Genomic DNA, 27934 nt, shown 5'->3' with positions numbered 1-27934 from the left:
GGCTTGAAGGCAGGTCTCAACATCTTCTTCAGGTTCTAAAAGACGTATATCAAAATAATTAAAATGCCAAATATTAAAAGAACATTAGAATTTACCATAATCAGTTCCATGCCTCGACTTGTTACTATGTTTTTCTTCTTTTTGTTTTTTATCTTCTGAAACATATTTGGAAACCGCTGTTTCAATGAATACCCACACCAGAGATCTCACACAGCGGAATTTGATTTGACAACACAACAAATTAACTACAATACGATAGGACTTTTATTTAAAATATTTAAAATATTGAAGAGAACACTTACCGCTCTATTGAAACTAAAGCCTCACTGAATAACTCAACCACACAGACGTTATTAAAGTGCCAAAGTAACCGATCAACATGGCGGACATTTAAGCCCTAATATTTTATTCATGATATTAATAACCGCGTACATTAATATAATGTAGTGTTCGTTGTATTAATAACATTGTTCATTGTCACAATGTACAACTCATTAATCAATGATTTAGTACATTAATATAATGAATATCTGTTTATTAAAGTTTCAGCACTAAAATAAAGAACGCGTTCATTGGTACAATGAACGCGTTCATTATATTAATCAAAACCTTACATTAATTTAATAACCAGATTTTCATTATATTGATGAAATTAGATTCGTAGTATTAATAAATCGGACATCGATCTATGATTAACAAATCATTATATTAATGAAAAAAATCATTGTCCCAATGAAACAACAGTTAGGGGAATGGAGGGTAAGAATACGCAATCCTCAGTAAACTGTTTATATAAGTCAAAATATGAAAGCTAAGAACAATTTAAAAATATTATAATAAACTTAAAGGTTTTAAATAAATGTTTCACACGGGAATAAGAAATACAGCATAAAAGTATATTAGAAAAAAAAACAATTTGACACATCTGTAAATGCGTACTCTTAGCAGATTTGCAGTTTAAGAGTACGCATATGATCTTCTAAGAGTACGCACACTGTCTCAATCTTCAGAATCATCACAGATGTGGCATATGTAGTACCCTAATCCAGAGTAAGCAGTGCAGTCCTCATGGAACCAATTTTTACATGTCATGCACTGAATTCAATCACTTTCAGGGGGGTCTTCATATATTTCATAGCAAACCGGACACAAAATCTGTTTTTGGTTTGAAGGTGAATTTAGTGATTTTTTGCTGATTTGATTTTGTGATTTTATAGACTCCGGACTCTTTAATTCGTCCATATACTTTCGTTTCGTCTGTTTGAATTTTTGGGTTTTGGCTTGCTTGCATGCTTGGAGCTCTTCTAACTCAGATTTGTACGGTGACGCAGTTAGCAGTACAGACTTCTTCTTCTTGCGGGCATTGGCAGCTCTTGGTAGTGCTTTTGGTAGTGGTTTTATTAATTTCGGCGAGATAAAGTTGGTCGAATTTTGTGGTGGTGTGGAAGGCGGTGAATTTCGTACCCTTAGTGTTGGTGATGGTGTTTGCTTTCCCGAGAGAAGATGTTGAGGGCAGTGGAGAGTGGGCCAACTTTTCTAGTGGCGTGAAGGCGGTGAATTTTGTGACCTTGATACAGGTGTTGAGAGTATAGTCTTTGTCGGAATGTTTTCCATCAGTTTGTGCTGAAGAACTGATAAGGGTAAATCTTCATCACTGTCGTATTCATCTGCACTGGAGTTTTGGTTTGGAAATGGTTGATCTGTCACTGTAGCGGGTGCAAATTCTTCTTCCGAAAACACATGCGGATTATATGGAAAAATACCGCATATTTAAAAAGCTTTTATCGCTCTTTCAATTGATGCTATTCTACTGTAGGCATTTGCGAACAATTCAGCTACTTGAAACATAGTAATTGGTCGCCCCGGATTATTGACATGCCATTTGTCGCATTCTTGGGCATAAGCGCTTTTCAGTGGTCCGAAAAAATTTTTATCCAGTGGCTGGATTTTGTGGCTACAATGGGGAGGTAAACTTAACATGTTAATACCCAACCCGCGACATTTCATAACTGCTTGTAAACTCACATGGCTCGAATGATTATCTAAAACGAGTAAAACTGGGTCTTCAACTGAGCTTTTGCAAAATGTTTGAAAATGATCCAGCCATCTCAGGAAGAGCTCGCTAGTGATGAATCCCGAGTCTGAAACAAGCTGGAGTGTCCCTGCTGGAGCTCTATCAGTTAGCTCAGCTTTCAGTCTCTTTCGTGGAAAAACCAGTGCAGGTGGAATGTATTGTCCAGTTGCTCCCATACAACACACCGCAGTTATTAACTGGCCCCTCTCAGATGAAACGATTTTTCCTACAGTTCTTTTCCCTCTGGGAGCTACAACCTTGGGTAATTTGTTGGGCACGGTTAGGATACCTGATTCATCCATGTTGTACAAACGGTGCCGCAGTATTTTTTTCTCATTCAAGATTTGTCTTAGGTTTCTGAAAAACAGTTCTACTTGAGGCCTATTAAAGCCAGCAGCGCGAGCAAGGCTTGTTTTTTCTGGAACACGTAAACTAAGTTTATGACGCTTACAAAATGAGTACACCCAATCTTTTTCCGGCCGATCTTTTTTTTCTTTATTAAATCTGTGGTTTAAGTTATTTCTTTCGGCATACTCAAAAACCAAGTTACCAAGTGCCTTAAGTGTGAGCCCATAGAATGTTTTATCTAAATCTCTACAATAAATAGCCAGTTCCTCTTCCATTTCTGGGGTAAAAACTAATTTGAAGCGACCCAGTGATGTAGGCACCGTTTCTGCTTTTAGCCTTTTTGTTAATGTTGCTTCATGTACGCCGATTGAATCTGCTATTGAGCGTTTACTCATTCCTTGCAGCAGTTTCTCCTTTACTTGTTCTAATAGTTCTGCCGTAAATATTAACTTCCTATCAGTCTTGCGTCGATATTTACCCATATCGATCTAAAATAATAAAACATACTTTAAAACTGTGCTATAAAAATTCTAACAGGTAAAAAGTACGCATATTAGGCTAAGAGCACGCATCCAGCTAAGAGTACGCATGCGTACTCTTAGAACACTGTACTCTTAACCTTCTCACAGAAATTCTGTTTATTAACTCATGGACACTTTTTTTTCAACATAACCTATAAACTTAACACATCGATCAAAACCTCGAAAGCATTAGTTTTTAATAATACTTACATAAATTGAACAATAAGCAACAGGTACTATTCAATCACTACCAAGTTACACGAAAAAACTAGATCAAAACTGGTAAAATTCTTAATTATTGGATTTCCGCGCGACAGCCGCTTGAGACACAGAGAAATTTTGTTTGTTCTGAACGTACACCACTAAAATGAATAACCGATCGGGTCTATAGCACCATCTACAAGTGGGCGTCTAAACTAAGGGCAATGCGGACTCTTGGTCGACGCGTACTCTTACCCTTCATTACCCTAATAATCAATGTTCATTAATATTATGAACAATATTTTTTTCAGTGTATAACCAACTATTTTATAGTCTTTTTCGATAAATTGCGATAGTGTCACTGTTAATTTAAGTTCTGCCACAATTTCCATCTAGATTTACTACCTTTATACAACTATCAGTAGTAGAATAAATAATAAATAATCAAATTCAAATGTGTCAAATAAATGTGTTAAATAATTTCAAATCAAATTTAAATGTGTCAAATGAATCGTCAAACAGAACTGTCAAGGATCCCCACCATAGAGTCATTTTTCCGCCCCCCCATGCATGACTACATGGATAGCAATTATGCTCCTTCCTTAGTCTTCTTATTCAAAGGGTCCGACAATAGTGCGTCGCGCATCTGTAGCTCCTAGAATAAAAAACTTGGGAACTTTGTTTTGAAAGTGTAAACCTAAAGTATGTTCACGGATATATTTCAGGAAAATATTTTAACTTCTATAGGGTGGCTCAAAAAAGTGTAAGTGGATTGTGATGATTTTTTTCAATGGAACACCCTGTATATTATTGCAGAAACAGGCCTATGATTTTTTTTCGCGAAAAAAAAATTTGAATATTCCAAATTTTTTGAAAAATTTTTTGGAAATTTTTTTAGATTTTAGTTAAAAAACATAATTTCTTGATAATATGGCAACATAAGTATTAGATTAAATTTGCAAGAAAGAAAATCCAGAAAAGATCCAGTGGTTCTCAAAATTTTAGCAAAAAATTTTTTTTTCGAAATTTTCAAAGTAAAATAACTCCGTTGTTTTGGACTTATTTAAAAACCGATAAAGAGAAAACATGTTTCTTTTATCGAGATCTACCACCCCTTAAAATACTTGCACTTATTTTTGGGACACCCTGTATATTATTTGATACTTAAAATTGTTATTCGACGGGTAACATTAGGAAAAATGAGAAGCAAGATCCTTCTATAAATTAAATATTAGGTACATGACTCTTGCCCAGCATAATATCATGACTATTTTGACTATATTTTTTTTTTAAATTGTGAAAAACTGGAAAGATAAAACCAGAAACTAAAGGAATAAGACAATTTTCCGAGGGGTAAACCGCAGAGGAATTATGGTGTACACTATGAAGGAATTCTACAGAAATTCCATGGAATTACGAGGAATTCCAATGATTTCCGTAAGAATTCCGATGAATTCCAAGGAATTCCTTAGGAATTTAGAGGAATTCCACAGGAATTAAGAGGAATTACAAGCAACTTTATAAAAAAAATAACGAACATTAGTAGACCACGAATACTAGAATAGGTAGTACTGAATTTAAAGAAAAACGTTTTGCAGGCGATTTTTTACTATCTGTTTTTCGTTTTCGAATCGCTTCCAAAATTTCCTAATATCAAATATCTACAGGTTAGATATTCTTTTAATTTAATATTGTATTCTCGATTATATATCTAAAATATATTCCAATAGTACGGCAGAACCACCCCGAGAGATCTACTTATAACGCTCCCTGATTTCGCCATTTTAAAGAAACCCTGATAAGATTTTTTTTATTCACTCATTTTATACTCAGAAAGTTGTTTTTTCATTTCCTCGGAATAATACCTAGGTATACTATAGGGAAATTAATTCAACTTTGGGTGCATTTCATCAATGACACCATGCGTAATCTTATGGAATTTACTGGTGATCGTATTATGACGTGCAACTGAAGTTTTATTAATTTCCTTTCCTATAGATACAACTAGGTACCTATCATTTTCAAAAAATCCCGAGAAAAATTAATTTTAATAAGTAAGTGCCGACATATTTCCAGTATTTTCACCTCATGATCCCTATTAATCCTAAAATTTAACTAAAAACGTAAATCTCGTAATAGTACTTTTTATTGTTAGATCTAGTACTTATAGAGCCATTAGACATTTATAAAAATCACGAAAAAATTCATTGCGGAACTGCGAAACCGAGGTGGCAACGCTGATTCAGACTGAAAGAGTTACCGAGTTCGTACCAAGGAATTCTAAGGAAGACCTTGAATGATTGACCTTGACCTTGAAGACCAAGGAATTCCAAGGAATTCCGAAGGAATTACGAGGAATTCTGAGGAATTATTTGAGTAAAAGGAATTACGGTGTACATTTTTCCCTCTGCGGTTTACCCCTCGCAATTTTCTATATTCATTCTTAAATCTTTTATTTTTAGAGATGGTCTGGAAGAGGCTTCTAGAGTTTTAGTTGCATGCAATCATGTCAGAGCAATAAAACTTTTTATCGACAGTATTAATACAAATTGTCCTTATATAGGTAGGTTTTTTAATCAATGAATCGATATAAATATCAAAAATTCAAACGCATTACAGGTAGACAGTGTTCCAGTTTTAAGCAGTTCATGTCCGGCAAGTGTTTTGGTTGCAAACCAGGAATGTCATGTGCTGTGATGGGGTACAAAGCTGATACATCGTTAGGGTTTTTAGAAAACGAGGTACAGCCTCAAGAAAAACTACAGGAAGCAGTTGGAAATAAGTATTTCCTTACAACAGGAAGGGAATATCCTTTTTGCCGTAAGTGATTAATTTTTACAGTATTTTTCAGTGTTTCTCCAAATATATTTCTTATATACATAGCTAGATGTCTAAAATAGAAATATGTACAATATGTGTGTTATTAAAATAGAAATATGTACAATACGTGTGTTATTTATCTTTTAGTTTTAAAATAAAACATCTAAGTCTATTTTTTCAGAGGCAATATCTACAGGGTGGTCCGAACTGTATTCAGGAAACTTCCATAGTATATTTCGCAGATAAAAATAAGTAAAAAAGTTCATATAAATACACTTCCCCAATAAATTAACGCACCACAAAAAAATAACCAAAAGTTAAGTTAAGTTTTTGTCAAAACCACTTATCCGATTTGGACGATTTTTTTTTGAATGATAGGTTATTCTTTCCACAATGTTGCTATACTAACTGTATTTTGATAGGAACCCTTTTTATACTAATACCGGCTGTAGCAATTATAACGTGTTTTTTAATAAAATTTGTTACACCTGTAAAGTTGATCAGTTACAGTATCAAGTTAAAATTGAAATCACATTTTAGCCTCATCTTTTTTTACATTTTATTTTTTTATTTACTCCATTAGCTTCCTTATTACACGAGAAACAACATTTTATAGGATGACATGATTTAATATTGGTTTTAATTAACATTTTTCCATTCTACTCACTAAAGTAAGTAGCAGGCTATGGAAAAACACGGATTACCAGTAAATGTCAAATAGAGATGCTTGTTGTCAGTGTCAGTCGTTTTCGTCCTTTTATTATATCAAAAATATGCAACGTGCACGTGAAACAAGAAATCTTACTGGCGAAGAATGTGCTCAAGCATTAATATTGTCTGAGGAAGGTTGGAGCTACCGAAGAATTGGTGAACGATTTAATGTAACTCACTCAACCATTTCACGAGTTATACAACGGTATAGAGATACTGGGAGTAATTGTCGCAGGCCGGGACAAGGCAGGAATCGAAGAACCAATCCGATCCAGGAACGTTTTTTAAAACTCTCAACATTAAGACAACGTTTCGTAACAGCTCGGACCCTTCAAACTCAGCTCTGAGATACTAATGGTCTACAAGTTTGCACAGAAACTATCATCTCTATTTGAAATTTACTGGTAATCCTTGTTTTTCCATAGCCTGCTACTTAGTTTAGTGAGTAAAATGGAAAAATGTTAATTAAAACCAATATTAAATTATGTCATCCTATAAAATGTTGTTTCTCGTGTAATAAGGAAGCTAATGGAGTAAATAAAAAAATAAAATGTAAAAAAAGATGAGGCTAAAATGTGATTTCAATTTTAACTTGATACTGTAACTGTAACGTTATAATTGCTACACCCGGTATTAGTATAAAAAGGGTTCCTATCAAAATACAGTTAGTATAGCAACATTGTGGAAAGAATAACCTAAAAAAAAATCGTCCAAACCGGATAAGTGGTTTTGACAAAAACTTAACTTAAACTTTTGGTTATTTTTTTGTGGTGCGTTAATTTATTGGAGAAGTGTATATGTCCTAAAATGCTTAGTTTCGAAGATACAGGGTGTAGAAGTTTCATTTTTATTTCGATTTTTTCCAATAAATTCTGAAGTAACGTCAATATTTGGATGAAAATTGGTGTCTGGGAGTTTTTTGACATGATAAATTTGATTTTGATGTCAGTATGACTCCTATTTGTAGGGAATGCCGCGCCACCTACATGTGTTTTAACTGTTTTGAAGAGCAATAACTTTTCTCTCGTCAGTACGCATAAAACTATTGAGTGAAAAAATATACATCTCCATGACTTTTTAGGTAAAAAATGTCTCTTAGTAAAAATCGCTACGAGCAACCGTTCTCAAGACATTTAGAATGGAAATAGTCAATACATGTCATTATTGACAAAAAATAAACACGTTGAGTTGATAGTTATTTGACTGAAATAATAAATTTGGGATTTTTTTATTTTTTTAATTATAAATTTTTCTGCGAAAAAATGATGATAAAACAGTTACTGTGGAACTTTTGGCACAAAAACATTTCAAATTTATGATTTCAGTCTAATAACTATTTGCCAACATGTTTAATTTGTCAATGACGACAGGTATTGATAATTTCGATTTCAAATATCTCGAGAACCATTACTCGTAGCGATTTTTACCAAGAGACCTTTTTTACCTAAAAAAAGTCGTAAATGTATATTTTTTTACTCAGTAGTTTTTTACAGGTACGGACGAAAAGTTATTACTCTTCAAACCAGTAAATAGGAGTCATATTGACATCAAAATCAAATTTCTCATGTCAAAAAACTCCCAGACACCAATTTTCATCCAAAGTGACTTTACTTCAAAAATTATTTGGAAAAAATCGAAATAAAAGTGAAAAATTCTCGCCCTGTATCTCCGAAACTAAGCATTTTGGAAGATACATTTATACGAACTTTTTTACTTATTTTATCTGCATTTTTATATGCTGCCGAAGTTTCCGGAATACAGTTCGGACCACCCTGTATTATAAATAAAATATTTCGATTCCAGAGCAAGCATATCGTGTAAGTGTAGAATTAGCCAAACCAGTTTACGCAGAAGACTGGGTCCAAGGCCGAATTAAGGCTTCTATGTTCAGTCCCAATGGAGTTATCAAGGCAGACCTAACACCTGCTGAGACTAAGTTAGCCCATGGATCCACCTATACTACCATTGTAGCAAATCCAATTGACTTAGGTAAAATGAATAGCACTATAACGCATTACGACAATTGCCAAATGATTTTTCTTTCAGCTGGCAATGTTAGGAAAGTGGAATTAAGCTGGGTATATGATATGAACGTGTTAGAACCTAAGACTCTGTGTTTGTTTTGGTGCAACGACCATTTGTACGTCAAAAGCGTGGTGGTAGATCAACTTGAGCTACCAGGAAGAGGGTATGATGTAGATTTAATTACACAACAGTAAAACATACTAAAACTTAATATTGTTTCTAGGAAGCGTGACGCCAAATTCACGAACAAGCTATGCTCCAAAGGCAAGAAACAGTATGTGGACATATCAAATAATGGACGAGGAACTTTCTTAGATTCGTGTGCTGTGAGTGTATCAGAGAAAAGTGATAGAAGCTAGTAAGACTTTAATTTCAAGAGTGAGAATATAAGTTTTTTAAGAGAGTTCTCTGTAAAAAGGAATAGACAGTATATTGTGATTGCTTGGAGTGATATTACAAAATATGGACAAGTGAATGGTTAAATTTGTGTAAGACACAAGAAGAACAATATTTATGTAAAATAAAAATAAGACGATCCTAGTTTAGCTTTTTTGGACTTTTCTTTTAAAGAACAGTTAAGAATAATGTAGGTTGCATACAAATGTGTGTGTTGCTTAATAAATGAGAACTAAATATGAGCAGGTATACCGGGTATTTTTCAAAAGTAGCTCACCTCTACGCCTTTTTTTGTCAGATAAAAAAAACGAGATTTGGTATGTTAGTATATGACATAAATCAGGATTGACTGACATATTGGGTTAATTTCGGTCACTCGTTTTACCTGAAATGACTACAACTTTTGATTTATAAATGGTATCCTAGGCAAAGAGTAGATAGAGTATACCTAATACCTATATTTGCCCTAGATATTTTTTACTTTGATTGATAGAAAATAAAATGTTGAATACAATGCCATATCATATGCCAACTTTTGACATTTTCGCTTAAAAACATTTGTACCTTAAATTTCATTTTTGTGCCACAACTTGCCACAACAAGAAATATAACAATTTGAATTGAAATGCCAAGTATGAGGTACCACATTTTTTGTAAAAAAATACTCTTTTGAAATGTGTTAAAGAGCCACCCTCCTTCTATTTGAAAAATTTAAGTTATGATTAAAAATACGATTTAGGCATGTTATAACTGGCCAGGAAGAGACACGAAACATATTAGACGATCAAATACATTATTTCAAGGCTCCTTGATTAACCCTTAAGTACTAACATATTGAAATAGTCGTGCCTATACTAACAGACCGTCTGAGAGACGCATTAAACAAAATTCATATTTTGTTCGTGTCTAACAGATTTTTTGTAAGTGGAGTGAATCATTAGCATTAAAACTACAGGAAAAAAATATCTAATGCTTATATTATGCGAACATGTTTTATATTTTTGAAATAAAAGTACTAATTTTGGATTTTTGACATATCTTTGTTTCTCATCGAAATAGAAAAAAAAAGCGAAAGGAAAATGAAAAAATATATTGATTATTATATTTAGCATATAAAAACCTATCTATTAAGCACAAAAAAGCAAAAGAAAATATAAAGAATAAAAAAATGACAATGCCTAAAGATGGGCTTGTTCCCTACACACTTTTTTGCGCATTCCAAACAAATTGTTCTCTTCACTTTCTTCGATATTAGTTTACTGATCGTTCACATCCATATTTTCATCACCTATATCAAAACATACACAGCTACATACCATTAGATATTAGTTAAAAACCGTTTTTTTTACCTTCTAATTTGAATTCAGAATTATGATCGCTCTCTATGGCAAAATTTTCGCTACATTCGGATTCTTTGTCACTATTTTGCTATTATCGCTGCCAGTCCTTCAAACCACTTTAGAAGAGTATCCTTGTAATCTTTCTTGCCATACTTTACATGTTTTGAGCTACTAGGTTCTTGATTCATTCCACAAATTTAAAAAAAACTTACGCTAACGCTAACACTCCGTCTGTCAGACGGCATCGACAGTTTGAACTAAAATATTTCGAAAACTACACACTTTCGCAAATTGCCCTGCCGGCCTTTAACTTGTTTTGATGCGTATTGAAATTACATAGTTGGATGATAATTAGAAGTGGAGAGGAGAGGAGTGTCATATGTCCAGCTAGTCCTTTGCGTCTGTGAGACGGGGTGTTAGTTTACTTAAGGGTTAAAAATTAGTGATTTAAGAAATTTGAAATTTGAAAAATTGAAATTTAAAATAATATTTTTTTTAATTAAGAATGTCAAAAGTTGTACAAATGATATGTTATTCTATTTAGAATGCCAATTTCTATCAAATAAAGTAAAAAAATACCGAGGTAGCATTTAAAAATCAAAATTTGTAGTAATATCCGGTGAAACAGAAAGTGACCGAAACTAACATAACGTCATATCTTTAAATAAGAAGACTAAGGAAGGAGCATATCCAAAAACCTTAGGTACACCGCGATGGGCCTCAAATATGGCCGACTTAAATTCCGGTTTATCAGTGCCGTTCTAATTTTATTTAAAAAATGTAAAACTATGATGTAGGGTTGACGTGGGGTAGACTCAATAATTTGTTGTTTTATTTTACGTTGTGAATAAATGTTGGTAGTTATTAAAATTGTTATAAAAATATATAATTCTAATAAAAATAGATAAGTTATAGGTAATAAGTATTTATTAACACAAACATCCGATACGCTACTGAAGCAGGTAAGTCAAATTAACGTATCAAAATTCTTTGACATCTGATCTTTGACAAGTAGTAAATAAAAGCTAAAATGCAAGAAAAATATATAATTTAGTTAATTTAAGTGAATTTGATAAATGATCGGTTTACTACAAAATTTTTACAAAAAATTTACTACAAAATTTCAAATCAAATTCAAATGTGTCAAATGAATCGTCAAACAGAACTGTCAAGGATCCCCACCCTAGAGTGCTTTTTCCGCCCACCATGCATGAATACATGGATAGCATTATGCTCCTTCCTTAGTCTTCTTATTCAAAGCGTCATATACATACTCTCATACCAAATCTTGTTATTTTATTTGAAAAAGTTACAGGGGTGAGCCACTTTCGAAAAACACCCGGTGTAAGTCAAGCTATAGTAAGCAGCTATGAAATAGTGTCAATACTTTATACATACCTATATTATTAAATATTATATGAAACTTGTGAAATGTATACAGGCAAATAACTTCTGCAAATTAATTGAAATTCAGCCATTGATGATTGCAATACCGTAAAATAGTTAATATCATCTTCACATTTCCAAGAAATTGAAAGGAACCTTAAACATTTCTCCTACAAAATAGTAGCGTGTACAATCCTGTATAATTGTGGTTCACGCTGTATAATCAAATATTTTTGTAAAGAAACGCCAAATCAAAAACTTTAATACAAGTAGCTTAAAAATGGGAACATCTGAATTTTCAAGATACAAACCATTTCCAACGTATTTTGTAAATCAAAAGAAAGTAACTATTTGAAAAATTATGGCTTCCCTGTATATATTCCTAAAGTTAAGAACCAAATTTTAAAGAAAGTAAACTCCCTTTCATTCCCTATTTCAATATTTTTAATGAAGATTTTGTGAAACAACAGAAATTTAAAGACAGATCAGATAATAGTAATCATATGATCGAAAAAAAAAACGGCGTCAGCGATGGCTATGAAATGAAGATCGCTGTCATTTTATATGTAAAATTATATGGGGAATGTCATCAATGTTCAGTTCTAAGCCAATTTGTCTGGTTTTATAACAACAAATAATTATTGTGGTCTGGGATATTTTCTTTCTGGGTCAGTTTTAGAAGTACAAAATTCAGTTCATATACTGTCCTATACATGTTATAATAATGAAGATATATACTAGGATTGGTTGTGAGAATATTACTTATGTAAGGGTACCTTATAGCCTGGTATATGTAAAACGTATAAACAAGGCATGTAGTCATAAATACCGGGTGCGTCTCAAAAGTGGCTCACCCCTATAACTTTTTAATTTTTACAGATAAAAAAACGAGATTTGGTATGTTAGTATATGACATAAATTAGGATTGATTGACGTATTCAATTGTTTTTGGTCACTTCCTGTGTCACCGGAAATGACTTCAACTTTTGATTTTTAAATAGCACCCTCGGTATTTTTTTACTTTACTTATTAACTTTTGAAATTCTCGCTTAATAAAAAATCGTATTTTAAAATTCAATCTAGAGTGCCATGGCTATGTTAAAAACACCAACTCTTAATCAAGGAGTCTTGGAAAAATAGATTTGATCGTCTAATGTTTTTAGTGTCTTGTCCTGGCCAGTTAGAAAATGCTCCAATCGTATTTTTAATAATATCTCAATTTTTTCAAATGGAACGAGGGTGGCTCATTAGCATATTTGGAAAAAACATTTTTTTACGAATAATTTGATACCACACACTTGAAATATGATATGCCATATATATATAATATCATATGCCTATTCAGAGTGTCATTCTCTATCAAATAAAGTAAAAAAATACCGAGGGTACCATTTAAAAATTAAAAGTTGGTAGTCATTTCCGGTGAAACAGGAAGTGACCGAAAACAATTGAATACGACAATCAATCCTAATTTATGTCATATACTAACATACAAAATCTCGTTTTTTTTATCTAAGAAGATAAAAAAGTTATAGGGGTGAGTCACTTCTGAGATGCACCCGGTATAGTTTAGTTTCCTATTAATGTATGTATTAAGATCCAAATATGTGATATACATAGGTATTGTATTAATATTTTTATAAAATAGACTATACTTAATAAAACAATAGTAGAAATATCAGCAGTTTTATTGAAAATAAATACCTTTCGAATAAACACAAAACAAACAGTTAAATACCTATCTTTATTACAATATCACATTCTCTCTATTTTAATACTTAATAAATTTAATCATCAATCTTAATCAGAACTTTGCCAGTACATTTTTTATCTTCTATAAATTTAATCGCATCGTTTATTTTGTCTAATGAAAACTCTGCACTTATGTGCGCTCCTATCAAGGATTCATTGGCTAATTCCAATGTATCATTTACGATAGTCTTATACAAATGTTTGTTTTGAGTTCTAAGGATTTTTAAACTGACTATACTAGAAAAAGAGTGCGGTACGGGGGCTGGTATTGTAGTAAAGAAAAACGGCGAAGCATAGAAAGTCTTTCCACCTACAGCAACACTAAAAATATATGCAAATTACTTATTAAATATCAAATATTATTATATAAAACATCAGTTGTTGCAGGGTGCAGGGTAAAATATTTTATTGCACATACACTCAGATGCGAGGGGGAAACCGCTGACCTAAATTTTGTACACCAACTTCCCTTTTATGCAAAAACTTCCTCATATATCCCTGATACTTCCTTTATATCCTTTTTATTTCCTTCTACCCCTTTTAATACTTCCTTTACATCCTCAATACTTCCTCATACTTCCTCATATTTCCCCATACATCCTCAATATATCCCCGTACATCCTTAATACTTCCCCGTACTTCCTTAATACTTCCCCGTTAAACCAAGGTATGTAATTCAAAATATATCTCTATACAGGGTGTTTCAAAACAAATGCGAAAAACTTCAGGGGGTGATTCCTTGTTCAAAATAAAGGGTAGTTTGCTTCATAAACGTTGGGTCAAAAGTCAACCATTAGGGAGATATTGCGGTAAACTCATTTTAAAAAAGTAAAAAAATTACCTGAAAGTGTGTTTTCATAACAGTAATGCTTCCATAAAATTTCATTAGTCTATCTCTTTTCGTTTTCAAGATAAAAAATAAAAACATTATTTTTCCGCCATCTTTGTACCGCGATATCTCCCTAATGGTTGACTTTTGACCCAACGTTTATAAAGCAAACTACCCTTTATTTTGAACAAGGAATCACCCCCTAAAGTTTTTCGCATTTGTTTTGAAACACCCTGTATATGCACTTTAGAATCGGCTACCAAAAACAGCCAGCGTTATAAAAAAAGTCCTAAATGATAGCGAAAATTTAATTGTTTACAAGCGTTCAAATAATATATCGAATAATATACAGGGTGGTCCGAATTGTATTCCGGAAACTTTGACAGCATATTCTGCAGATAAAAATAAGTAAAAAAGTTTGTATAAATGTATGCCCTAAAATGCTTAGTTAGTTTTTAATAATAATAAAACGAATACATTGAATCAAATTCTGTTCAAAAATATATTCTTTAATTACAAAATATTACTTACATAAATACAAAAATAAACTCGAATAAAAATATGTAATCAAATCAATTTTTTTAACGTTTTATAAATATTTTATATTTTGACTTTGTCGTGTCTACCAATTTTAAGTACATAAATCGTTTTTAAGAGTCGTTGCTAACGAAATTTATAGGACCATAAAAAAATGTTTCCGTCGACATCTAAAGGCGCGTTCTCACGACTCGTGTACTTGGTAGATATTTTTTATTGGCATATCTGGCGAGTGCGGCGTAGCTCCTATAATAAATAACTTAAAAATTTCGTATAGATTATCCAAATCCATATAGATGCCCGACGCACCGTGTATACCCTGTATACCAATTACAAATGTTTGTCAAGTACACGAGTCGTGAGAATGAGCCTTAATGGTGGAAGTACACACTCACCGAGGCGACCCGAGGCCCGACAAAAAATTAACGATATCTACATTGTTATTGACTAGGACCGTCTTTTTTTGTCGCGCCTCGGGTCACCTCGGCGAGTGTGTACTTCCAGCATTAGATTTTTGGCCATTTAAATGTCCCCAAGTCGTGCTTTGCCTATTGTTGTAAAAACTGTAATTCGTATAGACGGAGAGCTGGTTACATAAAAAAACCTTATCATCGTTACATGGCTAATTTTTTGTGTGAAGTATCCTTTTGTGTAGCCATTATGAAATAGTTATGTCTGCCAGCACCGGGGTTTAAACCGGGGGCGGCCAATCGAAAGGGTGAAATTTTGACACTAAAAATATTATAAGGTACACGTGTTATAATTGCGAAAACAGCTTTTATTTATTATTAAAGTAAAACTGTTGACAGACATTTTTCTCGTGGCTAAAATGCCGGCAGACAACTCGAAAGAGGTGTGGAATTTGACAAAAAAAATCATCGCATAGGTACATGAATGTCGATTGGTGGAATGTCATGTTTATTTATTTAAAAAACCGTACGCAAAAGGACAAACAAAAAAATTGTGGCTAAATCAGTTATAAAAAACGCGATATTACTCTACAGGGTGATACTTGAATAAGTGCAAATATTTTCAGAGCTGGTAGATCTCGATAAAAGAAACATATTTTCTTTTTACCGTTTTCTAAATAAGTCCAAAATAACCGAGTTATTCAAGTTAGAAAATTTAAAAATAAATTGATTTATTCTGAGTAATTCAAGTTTGAAAATTTAAAAAGAAATTGATTTATTTTTAAATAATTTTGTGAGACATCTGTTTTTTTTTTCTGTACTTGCATCCATTATTTTAGCGTCGTAGTAAGCATGATAGGTTAAGAAACAATTATACCGTTGGTAAATTTGCGGTGAACAGGCCGTTCTAAAAAATTTTCTAAAATATACAGGAAAATTTAAAAATAATGCACGATTTTCTACATCTTTTTTTGCGAAAAAAAACTCATAGTGTTCATTAGGAATTTTGTTTAAGGGCAAACCTAAACTATGTATAAGGATGTATTACAGGAAAATATTTTAACTTCTACAGGGTGGCTCAAAAAAGTAAGTAGGTCAAGATGTTTTTTTTTAAATGGAACACCCTGTATATTATTGCATTTTTGGCTTGCTTTTTAATCACTTTATGTGCAGTCTAGTAAAGTGATCAAAAAGGAAGCCAAAATACAATAAAATACAGGGTGTTGCATTAATAAAAAAACATCCCAATCCCGATTAATCTTTAAAATTTGATCCACCCACATCAGCTCCAAATTTATTATAGAAGTCGTTTCGACATCATTTTCGACAACTGACTCGTTGAAAATAAAGTTACAAAAGTCGCGTATCGCCATCTGAAGAGAAACCTAATATTTTTATTCCATACCAATTAGCTTCCTGCTCTAAATATTTCCGTCTTTGTAAAACATCTCTGTATGTAAAAGTATTATCCATACAATATACTAACAAACAATAAGTTGGCGCTTTGTGAGATTCCTAAAATACTCACTTTTAAAACAAAACTCGAAGACAAACGCGAGAAAATTGCTGCCTAGTATAGTCGTAACCACAATGTTGCCAGTTGTAAAAAATATTCGAAAACCGTAGACAAAAAAATGTTAATTTTATTTAAATACCAACTTAAACCAGTTCTAAGCTCAAGTAGCTCAACTAGGGATCAGATTCTATGATCAACTATATTCTATATAAGGCAATCTTGAACTCTACCGGACTTCCTTCATACTTCCTCAATACTTCCCCGATATTTTCTCGTACTTCCCCGTACTTCCTCAATACTTCCTAAACTTCCTCTATACTTCCGCTACTTCTTGCATACTTCCCGTACTTCCTCGCATACTTCCCCCCTTTTTGTACACCAACTTCCCCAGCGGTTTCCCCCTCGCTCAGATGCAAATATAAAACGCAACGGAATTTTTTTTCGTCAAGTTTAAAGTCTTATATATATTTTTAACTTTTACTTCTAGCCCTCTTTTCATGATTTTTGTAGCAAACTGTATACAGGGTTGTTCACCACATACGACACGGAGTATTGTAGCTAAACAATTAGACTTTTACAAATTGTAAGTATTGGGTTCGTTGAAGGACTATTAGAGCTACAATTTAAAAATATTTTTACAAGATCCAGAGTGTCCCAAATAAATAAAAAATCTCAAAGTTGTATTTTTTTAAATGACCCTGTACAGGGTGGCGCCTCTCATACGCCGCGGAAGCTCCAAGGAGAACGACAGTGTGTATTGAAATAAAATTTTATGAGCATTTATATGCAACCTAACATTCAGAATGAGTGGGAAGAGGCAGCTCACAATAGAACTAAATGGAGAAGAATTGTAAACTCAGTTAACAGCGACAATCAAAAAGTAAAGTGGCAACCATAGAATAACTAACGGAAGTGGCAACAAAGCAATGAGATTTTTGAATGTCTGGAGTGCGGTAGGCAGATACCATCACGTATCGGGCTTTTCAGTCACCGAAAAGCTCATGAAAGAAACGCTTGACCATCTTCTGATGCATGTCGACTACTCGTCAGCGAGTAATGGCAGTATGTAGTAGCTTTAAACGGCAAGAAATTGCTTAATTTAAATGGAACACCCTCTATATTTTATAAGAATTAGATGCACAATATAATGTCTATTAAATTGTTTTATACAATTTTTTACCTATCTCCTCAAGTTTTTATAGAAAATGCATTTTCTTATAATTTAGACCCCATTTATCAATACTACCCATGGAATATTGACATTTTAGATTATTTTTAAAGATGTAACAAATTTTTAAAGAGTACCAGATACTAATATTACCAGGTACTAAACGTACAAAAATCAAGAAAATAGGATCAAAAATAAAAAATATAACATTTTAAACTTGTCCAAAAATTTTTCCATTGAGTTTTTTGCATCCGCATGTGTTAAATCTTCAATAAGTGATTAATTAAATTTAACCGAATAATATAATATTTAATCAATTTTAATTGAAAATACTGCTTTAAAAATTAATTAATTTGCTTACCAATTTCCAATAATTTGCATCATATCTTCACCAGCAGCATCGTAAACTGTAGGAGCTCCTTTATTATCAGTTTTCTTTAAAATTTCTTTTGTCATCTTTGGTGAGAAATGCACTGTAGTAAATGCTCCTCTCTCTCTAACAAGTTCACCCCTTTCTTCTGTATCTACAACTCCAATTACCTAAAAATACATAAAAAAAATAAAAACAAAATATATAGAATTTTAGAAAAATACCTCAGCTTTGTAAATGTTAGCGGCTACATCAACAGCAGCTAAACCCATACCAGCAGGACCAGTGGAAATTACAACTTTAGATTTTTCTTTTATGTTTGTTAGTTTGGAAAAAGTGTATAGTGCTGTTGAGTGACCGTAGGCAATAACAGCAGCATCTTTTCTGGATACTTCGGATGGTATTCTAAATACATCATCTATGTCAAGCTACGAACTAAGTTTGAATATTACTTTTATTAATATTTTTGAAAAACTCACTATGCATTGTTGTGCAAGACCTCCAAAAGATTCCAAATTAAGCCCTACTACTTTTTCTCCCACATTAATCTGATCTGCTTTTACATCCTTACCAACTTCTAGCACTTCACCAGATAGTTCATAGCCTGGTACAAAAGGCAATTCGCCTCCACCTTTTCTAAACTTGTAACAGTCTACGGAGTTTACACTGCAATAATTTACTTCTACGCGAACTTCAGTAGGTTTTAACTTCCTTTGGGTTTTTTCCACAATTTCCAAAGGTTGTGCTTGTTCTTTAATTACAGCAGCTTTAAAAGTGCTAGCGTACCTTGTTGCTTGAGTAAGGGACTTGGACAGTTCCTGTCTACATAAGTTATTCAACGCTCGAACGAAAACTTTATTCATATTAATTCTATATTTTTAAATAAATTAAATAAAATTCAACTTAAAACCGCTACACAACAAATCTTCATAACCTCATTTCATTTGGCATTTGACATTTGACCATGAGATTTAAAAGTTAGTGTATATTTGGTTGCCGAAGTTTAAACAGCAATAATTTTAAAAAATCTAAAGAAATAGGTATACCTAGAGAGAATACATAAATATGTCAGAAGATATCTCAAAAGTAGCTCTAAATCTTTCTTTTACAAAATACGTCAGCAGTTTTTGCCTACCTTTTAAAAACTTGTATTTTCATATAGATATAGAGAGTACCTAAAGATTATTTTTTTAATGCTGTATAATGCTGTATTTTTGTCACCCACTGAGGTTTTCCATAATTATTCCACCACAGCCTATTTATATCTAGCCTGCCTACTTCGTATTTTACCAGATTTTACCTACACTTTGTTCACATTTAATTTACGCCTGATGTAAATACAGCAAATGATTTAATAGCTCTTTTGAAATATTTTGCAAGCTTTAGCTCAGGGGGGGGGGGCTAGGGTTTTTCTTTTTTTAACAAATAAAGCATAATATAATATTATAAAATAAACATAAATTTCATAGATTTGGTTATGAAACCGTGTTACTGTGGATTACTGAAATACCTACAAATTTTCTAAAAAAATAAAAACTTTTTTGAACAAAACAAATTTTTGAACAAAACGAAATATGTTAATATTAACTAAACAAAATTAGAGAAACGTCAATTTTACAACATCACAAGCAAATAAAAATTAATATTTAGCCAAGAGTCATTGAAAATTTCGCTGGGGGTGCCCAGCAGTAAATGAAGTGTTTATTATTTTATTATACCTACCTTCTGTTATACCCTTTATTTACGTCAATGGCTGACCTTCCGATTTCTAACACACTCATTATACCGCCTGGGCATAGTTCTGACAAGGTGGTCGATGTCTTCTTGAGATTTCCCAGTCCAGGCTGCTTCAACTTTATGTCAAAGGGCTGCTAAAGTCTGCAAACGGTGTTTTAAATTCGACAAACAGGAGGGGCATTACTTGACGTCATCTGTAAAATTAAAATCAATACATCTCAATATTTACAATAAAGAGTACAAAATGCATTCGGAAGTATAGGAAGATCTGTTCAAAGAGTTATAAATAAAATTGAACGAAAAATAAATTTGTGCAATAGGGAGAGTGGTAATAAAGTGGCAACCCTTTCGAACTTGTAGAGCATTAGAAACTATAGTTTGTAGAAGTTGATTTATTTATAACAACTGCGGTTAATGTTATGCATATTATTCCTGATACACTGAGATTTTAAAATGGATCTTAAACAGCCGTTAAACGGTCGCCTACTAAAATGCCGTTAATAGATATTGTGACGTCGTTCATGTCGGCGGGAAGTAATGCCTGGCTATAAGCATATTGCAAGAGCACCTGCGGCTCCGTGGCTGAGGCTATCGGTTAGTGAGCGAATGGTCCGGGGTTCAAATCTCACGCTGACCAACACTTTTTTATATTTTTTTTTGCTTATAGCGTCATCTTATTGCATTGGTTTCACTCTTTTTGGTTGGATTGGTTTAGTTATTCGGCGGGTTGGTTAGCATGGTTACTTGGAGGGTGTTAATTCATTGGTTAGTTGGTTATTTGGTGGGGTTGGTTGGTTTTTACTAATTTATATTTGTTTTTTAAATTTTTTTATCAGTGTCGAGGTTAGTTGCGTTGGTTAAGTTGGTTATTTGGTGGGGTGGATAGCTTTGGTTAGTCCGTATATAATTCCTATATTTCATAAAGCCGTCAAGTGCGTCACATGAACGACGTCATACCTATTAACGGCCTTTTTGTAAGCTACCGTTTAACGGCAGTTTAAGTACAGCCTTTTAAATTTACAATAAAACAAGTTAAATATAATATATTTAAATTGCTGACTTGGATATAATTTATTTGAATCTTTCAATTGGCTCGATTTTCCTAATTTTAAATTATTATCTTTATTTGCTGATCAATATTGTTGCGATGAATATATAACCAGATTAAATAATTTAAAAAACCAGAGTCGGACTTGAAATTATTTTAAATAATAATTAAATAGTTTTGTTGTTGTTAAGGTATCCAAAACAAAAAAAAGTATAAAGTGTTGCATATCATTGTACTCAGGAGACCGAATTCTTTCAAAACCAGAAATAAAAAATGCAGGTCCGTATTTAAAAAAATAAGTTGGCCTCTGTATCACACAAATTATCAGCTAATTTGAAAATATAAAAATACTAACAGATAGCCCTAATAAATTGGCTAAGAGGATGTGCAATTAGTTTTTTGATTTTCTAAAAAGTAACGACAGGAAAAAATAAGATTGATTTTCGAAAAAATCCGAAACCAAAAAACACAGCATTCTTTGAAAATTTTAAACCTTTTTTAATGGCATCTTTGTGAACATCCCAAGGCGCAACGTTTCCGCAATTTAACAATCTTCGTATCTCTTACGGATTCCGGGACACCAATATGCTCCGTATGCTCGTACCCTGAATTTGTAGCACCCTGTATAGGTTCTCCTTTTTTGTCACTCAGTATATTTTAATTTTCTAAATCATTTTATCTATGTCTATGTATTCTTACACGGTAAATGCAAAAAGACAACCTGTGTCTCGATCAGAGCTAGATGACATTTAGACATTATAAAATAATAGAAACATTCGTTCCATACTTTTTAGTACCATACTGTAATAAAACTATCGTAAATATTCCGTATCTCTATCGTATCAGATAAATTGGACTTTGTTAGAATAGGAGCATGACGACCTTTTGAACTAAAAGACACAAATCGTGTTCGATCGCAGCTTTCTTCGGTGCGACCTTTGAACATCGCATTGATTGTTAACCAGGAAGATGCAATTTTCCCATTGATTTGTTTTTTCTCTATGCAGTATCTCGATTCCATTACGCTTGTTGTCTATGAAGAAGCGAATGAAGAGTGCTGGTAAATTATGTACATACACACATGGCCAAAATTATTGCATATAACGATATTTTTATTTTATTTCGAACCTAATATGAGTCTTTTTATATTTTTGGACATATTGGCTTACTACACGGCTAACTAATATAAAATTAAAAATCTAAGCGCAACTAGGCTGTTATTATAATTTTATTTCATAATGAGTGAAAATCAACAAAAAAAAATTTCATTTTAAACAGAAAATATTGAAAACAATTTTAATTATTTCTCACAACTAATAGTCTGTATTACCCCCTCGACCTTCAATGCAAGCTATGAGACGACGTGGCATGCTCTCAATTAAGTTGTCCAGAAGATGTTGAGGAATAGTTTCCCATGTTTCGCGCGCAGCAATTTTCAATTCATTTGAGGTACGAGGGAGATCATTCATTTTGGCAATATGGCGTTTTAGCACGTCCCAAGCATGCTCGATCACATTCATATGTGAAGACATCGGTGGCCGCTAAAGTTTTCTTATACTCTCTTCTTTACAAAATTTGCGAACCGCTAAAGTGCGATGGGGAGGAGCATTATCGTCCATGTAAACAAATATTCATCCCCCACTGCCTCTCGAAAGCGAGGCACAATAGGTTCTAAAACGTCTCTAAGATATGAGGCACCTGTCATTGTGCCATCAATAAAAACAAGAGAAGTTCGAGCTCCGTGCATTATACCTGCCCATACCATAATGCTTCCTCCTTGAAACGGGACACGGGGTTGAGCTGCATTCAAGCTTGCTCGTCTTCCAGATGCTCTCCAGACCAAAGTTCGTTGTGAGTCTGACACTAGGCCTATTCTTGTTTCATCGCTAAACATGACGAAATACCAATTAGGTCCATTTGCTCTCATCTCAGCCCATTGTAGTCGCGTAATTTTGTGCTGTAAATTAAGCTTCGAAACACGTAGAGGTCTCCTTAAATGTGATCCTCTGTCATGGAGTTTTCTTGCTATGGCCTTTCTTGAAACATTTACTCCTTCAAGGCGAGCTAACTCATTTTTCTTAGCAGTACTAGAAAGCAGGGGATAGCGTCGTGCAATTAGGGATATTTGACGGTCTTGCACAGCAGTAGTAACTCTCTTTCTACCTTGTCCAGGCCGGTCTGTAACCTTGTTTGTCTCCCTGATTTTTTTTAATATTTGCGAAACATTGCTTTGGTTAACAATTCCTACAATTTCAGCTATTTCAACTTGTCGGTAGCCCTGTTGAGACAGTGTTACTATTCTGACTCTATTAAACTGTGAAATAATGTTTCTAGATATTTTAAGGCCAAAAGAATGGTCAAATTTCTTCTGAAACCCTAGAGACCACAAATCGAAATGTGCATGAATTTGTAATAATATTGGGTCTGAACGATAAACATTGTTTACCATATTCATTTTAATAAAAAAAATGTTTATTACAGATTATTATCAAAGCTATGTATAAAAAAAGATTCTTTAAATTCCTTTCAGTATATTTTTAAAAGATATACCTATGCAATAATTTTGGCCATGTGTGTATGTTTAAAGCATACAGCGTAGTTACTTTACCTATAACAATTAAATTTACAGGAAATACTAATATGTAATTGAGAATTAACCAAAAGGCATAGTAAATGGTATATTTAATGAGTTTATAATAAAAGGATATCAGGAAGCAATCTTGCTATGTAACATAATACATATGCTCTGAATTAAGTTATTAAAATTATTAGTAGTAAAATAAGCACAACCAGGGTCGGACTGGGCTTGAAAAAACTGAGTGACATTATGATTTTAAGAAATGTCCTGAAGCTTATAAGATACTGCGGTAGATGGGATACTATACAGGGTGTCCCAGAAATAAGTGCAAGTATTTTAGGGGGTGGTAGATCTCGATAAAAGAAACATATTTTCTCTGTATCGTTTTTTATATAAGTCCAAAATAACGGAGTTATTTTAATTTGAAAATTTTCAAAAAAAAATGATTTTTTGCTAAAATTTTGAGAACCACTCTGGATCTTTTCTGGATTTTCTTTCTTATAAATTTAATCTAATACTTATGTTGCCATATTATCAAGAAATTATGTTTTTTAACTAAAAAAAATCCAAACATTTTTTCAAAAAATTTCGAATTTTCAATTTTCTTTTTCGCGAAAAAAAATCATAGGCGTGTTTCTGGGGTTGAACTATACTACCAATTAAAATATTTGCACTTATTTCTGGGACACCCTGTATAGGTTGATCTATACTAATATATAAAATCCTTAAGTGACTGACATACTGATTAATCACGATCCTGCTCAAACCACTCAACGTAAGAAACTCAATTTTGGCATACAGGTTGATTCTAGGGTGTAGAGGTTCGATGAGAAGGGGTTTTCGAAATTCCAGTTCCAAGAGGGTGAAACCACCCCTCAAATATTACAATTTTCCGAAAAAACGCTTAAACACGTATATTTTATTTTGGTTTTTTACATATTTTAAGATTTTTTAAAAATGTATACAGGGTGTTTCGAAAAATCTGGTCATTGATTAATCACGATCCTGCTTAAAGCGCTTGACGTCAAAAGCTGATTTTTGGAAAACGGATTGACTTTAATGTGTAGAGGTTCAATAAGAAGGGATTTTTCGAAACTCGAATCCTAAGGGGGTGAAACCACCCCTCAAATATTAGAATATTTTTTATTTAAAAACCGGTGAGTTTTTCGGAAAAACTCTTAAACACGTATATTTTATTTTGTTGTACATTTTGTTGTACATATTTTAAGATTTTTTAAAAATTTATACAGGGTGTTCCATTGGTTGGACCAGTTATATAGCCGAGTCTGACACCTCGCAATACCAGCATTTAGGAGAGTCCGCCTTGCGGATCCTGTGCAGATACTCGCCAAATACTCCATGGCCAGTCATGGCTTGCGTGATGTAGTAGTCCGTGTTTGCTTGGTCGCATTTTATCCAATCTTTAATATTGGGTATGAATGTCTTTGTCCATCCGCTATATGCTTCCCATCGTGCCTGCCATTGTTCTAGTACCATGTTTCTGGCCTCTTTCCGGAAGGAAGTTCCATTTTTATATATTTGATTTCTTTCCTGGATCAGTAGACTGACTGGAGGTATCTTAGCAAGACACAGTACTGCTACTGTTGGTCATGTGCAGTATGCCGATGCAACCCTGAGTGCTAACTTCCTATTTATCCTTTCTAGCATGTTTTCGTAATGCTTGAAGCGCATGGATCTGTCCCAGATCGGCGATGCGTAGAGTATGGTCGAATAAACTACCGAAGCGAGAAGTCTTCTTTTTTCCGCGCAAGGTCCTCCGATATTGGGAGTTATTCTCGTCATCATCCAGCATGATGCCAGTCGTTTTATCCCTGATTTCTGTGACATGTGAAGTCATTCGCATGCCCGAGTCGAACCAAACCCCCATGTATTTAACCTTCTTTTGAGGTTTTATAACTAAATTATCCAGCTTTATGCTTAGATCTTTTGCCTTGCGTTGTCCAGCGGGAATGACCAGCTCAGTTTATTCGGGGGCCAGTTTGACATTGTCATGCTTTCCAACTTATTTTTAATCGCTAGCGCAGCTGTCTGAATCTTTTCTTCGAGGATCGTGTAGGTGGATGCCGTTATTAAGAGGGCTAGATCGTCCGCGTAAGCTAAGACTGTTCTTGGCTAGTAAGTAGTAAGATGTCTCATTTTCAATCAAAAATCTAGTTTACAATGATATAATCTATAAATATAATTCGTCGGAACTTTATACCCAAACGAGCCATTTTCATTTTATATTTTGTATACCATAATTAACGAACAATAGACTTAAAGGCTCATAGACCCCATGCTGATTAACCTTGCTTTAATTACCAGCACAAATACCGCTATTTAACAACAAAAGAGTAAACAACAATCGCAACGACACCATTTATTTTACCCTGTCCCAAATAAGTCGTATCTTCCAAAGTATATCAAATCTCAGCAAACGTTTTCGAGCAAAAAACTGAAAAGAATTCGCATTCATAAAAAAGGTAGGATTACTTCACATCGTGAGAACATCCAACGTTTCTCAACGAGCTAAGAACCGTATTCCAACGAAACCCTATTAAAATAGACGTGACCTTCGATGGAATGGTGATTAAAAAACGTATTTCGACTATTTCACGAACTTTAATTAGGGACGGTGCTACAAACAGATACTTTCGATACTTTTTGTGACTTTAAAGCGAGGGGAACACTATTGAAATTACATGTACAGGGTGTCCTATTTTGGTTGAAATCATACGGTATCTCCGTTATTAGTAAAGATAGAAAGATGCGATTTGCACAAACCTGTCTTCCCTGCGATCATTCACATATCGAATATATCAAAACATTGAGCCACCATCTCTGCAGAACCACGGTTTTATTTCTTTTAACTTATACAAATGTGAACAAAATTTTTTCCAATACTCTACCTGGTTTTGCTTGTCTTTGACTCATTCAGTATTAAGTTAAGTTTCTTCCGCAAACCAAGTAACAACAACTTGTTATATCCTAGTCTAGAAACAAGAAATATTAATGTGTGGCATTATAGATCATATTAGCACTAAGTAAAATTGTCTTACACCAGGACTAGCTACAGAACTTTTTGAATTCGGCCTCAAATCTTGTCCAATCCTTGCTGTAAATTTGTTAAAGTCACCTCTGTATCTTCTACTAACTTATACCTAAAATATATAAGTTTTGTTAGTGTATTCTAAACACGTTTTTAAGTATTATAAGAAAATGTACGTATCTTGTCTGTATAAATCAGTAAGAGTATTATTCATCCCTTTACAACATTCCATTTTTGAGCATCGTGCTCCAGTATTTCCAAACATATCTTCGATACAACAAAGGGTACATTTTATTTGTTGTAATGATAAATCAGTCTGTTTTTGAAAATTTACTAATTTCTCTATCTTGTAACTTGTAAGCGTTTCAACTAGACATTCAGCATTAGGATATAATAAAGCTAGTTTGAATAATTTTTCTTGAATATTGAGTGTCGTCGACATCAAACGGTTGGCTTCTAGGTTGTAAACGAAATGAAAATTTTGCAATTTGGGACAGCCCCCGTATCTCCGTTATTATGGACGATATCGAGAAGGTAAAAACTGATTCTTGTAGAACTTTTTACGCAGAATACAGTTACGTAGTCTGTTTTTCTACGAAAAAAATATTTTTGAAGATATGAACTAAAGTTATATTTTTTCAAATAGAACACCTTCTATCTTTATAAATCATATGATCCGCCTTGCTATGAGCTTCTCAAAAATATATATTACTCTATATTTATTTTCACTATTTACTGCAATATTTAAAATATATCATTTTCTTATTAGTACGCCGTGATATAACCTTAACAAAATTATAATATTTTCGTTGTAAGTTAAGTTGTGAGGGGGAGCCCCATCTTGCTGAAAGTATATTTCACGTAAATTAGCTAAAGGAATATTTAAAAGTCCCGATACGATAGCTTCCAAGATTTACAAATAGTTAAGTTTCCCTAGTATATAAAGAATTTATTAGTGGCTCTCAAAATAAAACAAGAGACAGAGAGCAGTATACTTTTAATAATTCTTTAGTTTCTTTTATTATCAATCATGGCCTACTAATAAATTTGATCTATAATATATATTTTTTTAAATATTGCATTAAATAGTGAAAATAAATATAGAGCGATATATATTT

General features: G+C 33.1%; 2 protein-coding genes and 1 long non-coding RNA gene across 4 annotated transcripts in view; 1 reads left to right on the top strand and 2 right to left on the bottom strand.

Moving 5' to 3' along the window:
* Window positions 1-9227, top strand: part of LOC115890496 (pancreatic triacylglycerol lipase-like) — an 85537-nt gene extending 76310 nt beyond the window's left edge. Inside the window, exons 10-14 of the mRNA XM_030910743.1 lie at window positions 5607-5707; window positions 5764-5964; window positions 8479-8664; window positions 8722-8863; window positions 8924-9227. Of these exons, the coding sequence (XP_030766603.1) occupies window positions 5607-5707; window positions 5764-5964; window positions 8479-8664; window positions 8722-8863; window positions 8924-9059 (766 nt within the window). The 3' untranslated portion in view covers window positions 9060-9227. The remainder of the gene's footprint in view (window positions 1-5606; window positions 5708-5763; window positions 5965-8478; window positions 8665-8721; window positions 8864-8923) is intronic.
* Window positions 9228-13494: 4267 nt separating this feature from the next.
* On the bottom strand, window positions 13495-19350 carry LOC115890504 (quinone oxidoreductase-like protein 2). The gene is made up of 4 exons (XM_030910751.1): window positions 18884-19350; window positions 18629-18832; window positions 18396-18574; window positions 13495-13895 (listed from the first exon to the last, which is right to left on the bottom strand). The coding sequence occupies exons 1-4, from the start codon at window positions 19265-19267 to the stop codon at window positions 13610-13612; spliced, it is 1053 nt and encodes a 350-aa protein (XP_030766611.1). The 5' UTR covers window positions 19268-19350; the 3' UTR covers window positions 13495-13609.
* A 7200-nt stretch (window positions 19351-26550) lies between these two features.
* Window positions 26551-27152, bottom strand: LOC115890503. Of its 2 annotated transcripts, XR_004051659.1 has the most exons (4): window positions 26993-27152; window positions 26827-26928; window positions 26677-26760; window positions 26551-26608 (listed from the first exon to the last, which is right to left on the bottom strand). It is a non-coding gene; the product is annotated as an uncharacterized LOC115890503 (long non-coding RNA). The 2 variants fall into 2 exon arrangements; XR_004051658.1 differs by lacking the exon at window positions 26993-27152 and having other exon boundaries at window positions 26827-26985.
* Between the last annotated feature and the right edge of the window lie 782 nt (window positions 27153-27934).

The sequence above is a fragment of the Sitophilus oryzae genome, unplaced genomic scaffold (genome assembly GCF_002938485.1).
Source record: "Sitophilus oryzae breed Bouriz unplaced genomic scaffold, Soryzae_2.0 scaffold_87_pilon_pilon, whole genome shotgun sequence".
Classification (NCBI taxonomy): domain Eukaryota; kingdom Metazoa; phylum Arthropoda; class Insecta; order Coleoptera; family Curculionidae; genus Sitophilus; species Sitophilus oryzae.
The sequence above is the reverse complement of the archived record's forward strand: the minus strand, read 5'-3'. Positions and strand labels throughout refer to the sequence as shown.

Coding starts and splice junctions, on each gene's coding strand:
- LOC115890504 (XM_030910751.1), bottom strand. CDS start 19,267: ATGAATAAAGTTTTCGTTCGAGCGTTGAATAACTTATGTAGACAGGAA. Junction 18,833..18,883: donor GTCTTGCACAACAATGCATA/GTGAGTTTTTCA, acceptor CTTAGTTCGTAG/CTTGACATAGATGATGTATT. Junction 18,575..18,628: donor CTAACATTTACAAAGCTGAG/GTATTTTTCTAA, acceptor ATGTATTTTTAG/GTAATTGGAGTTGTAGATAC.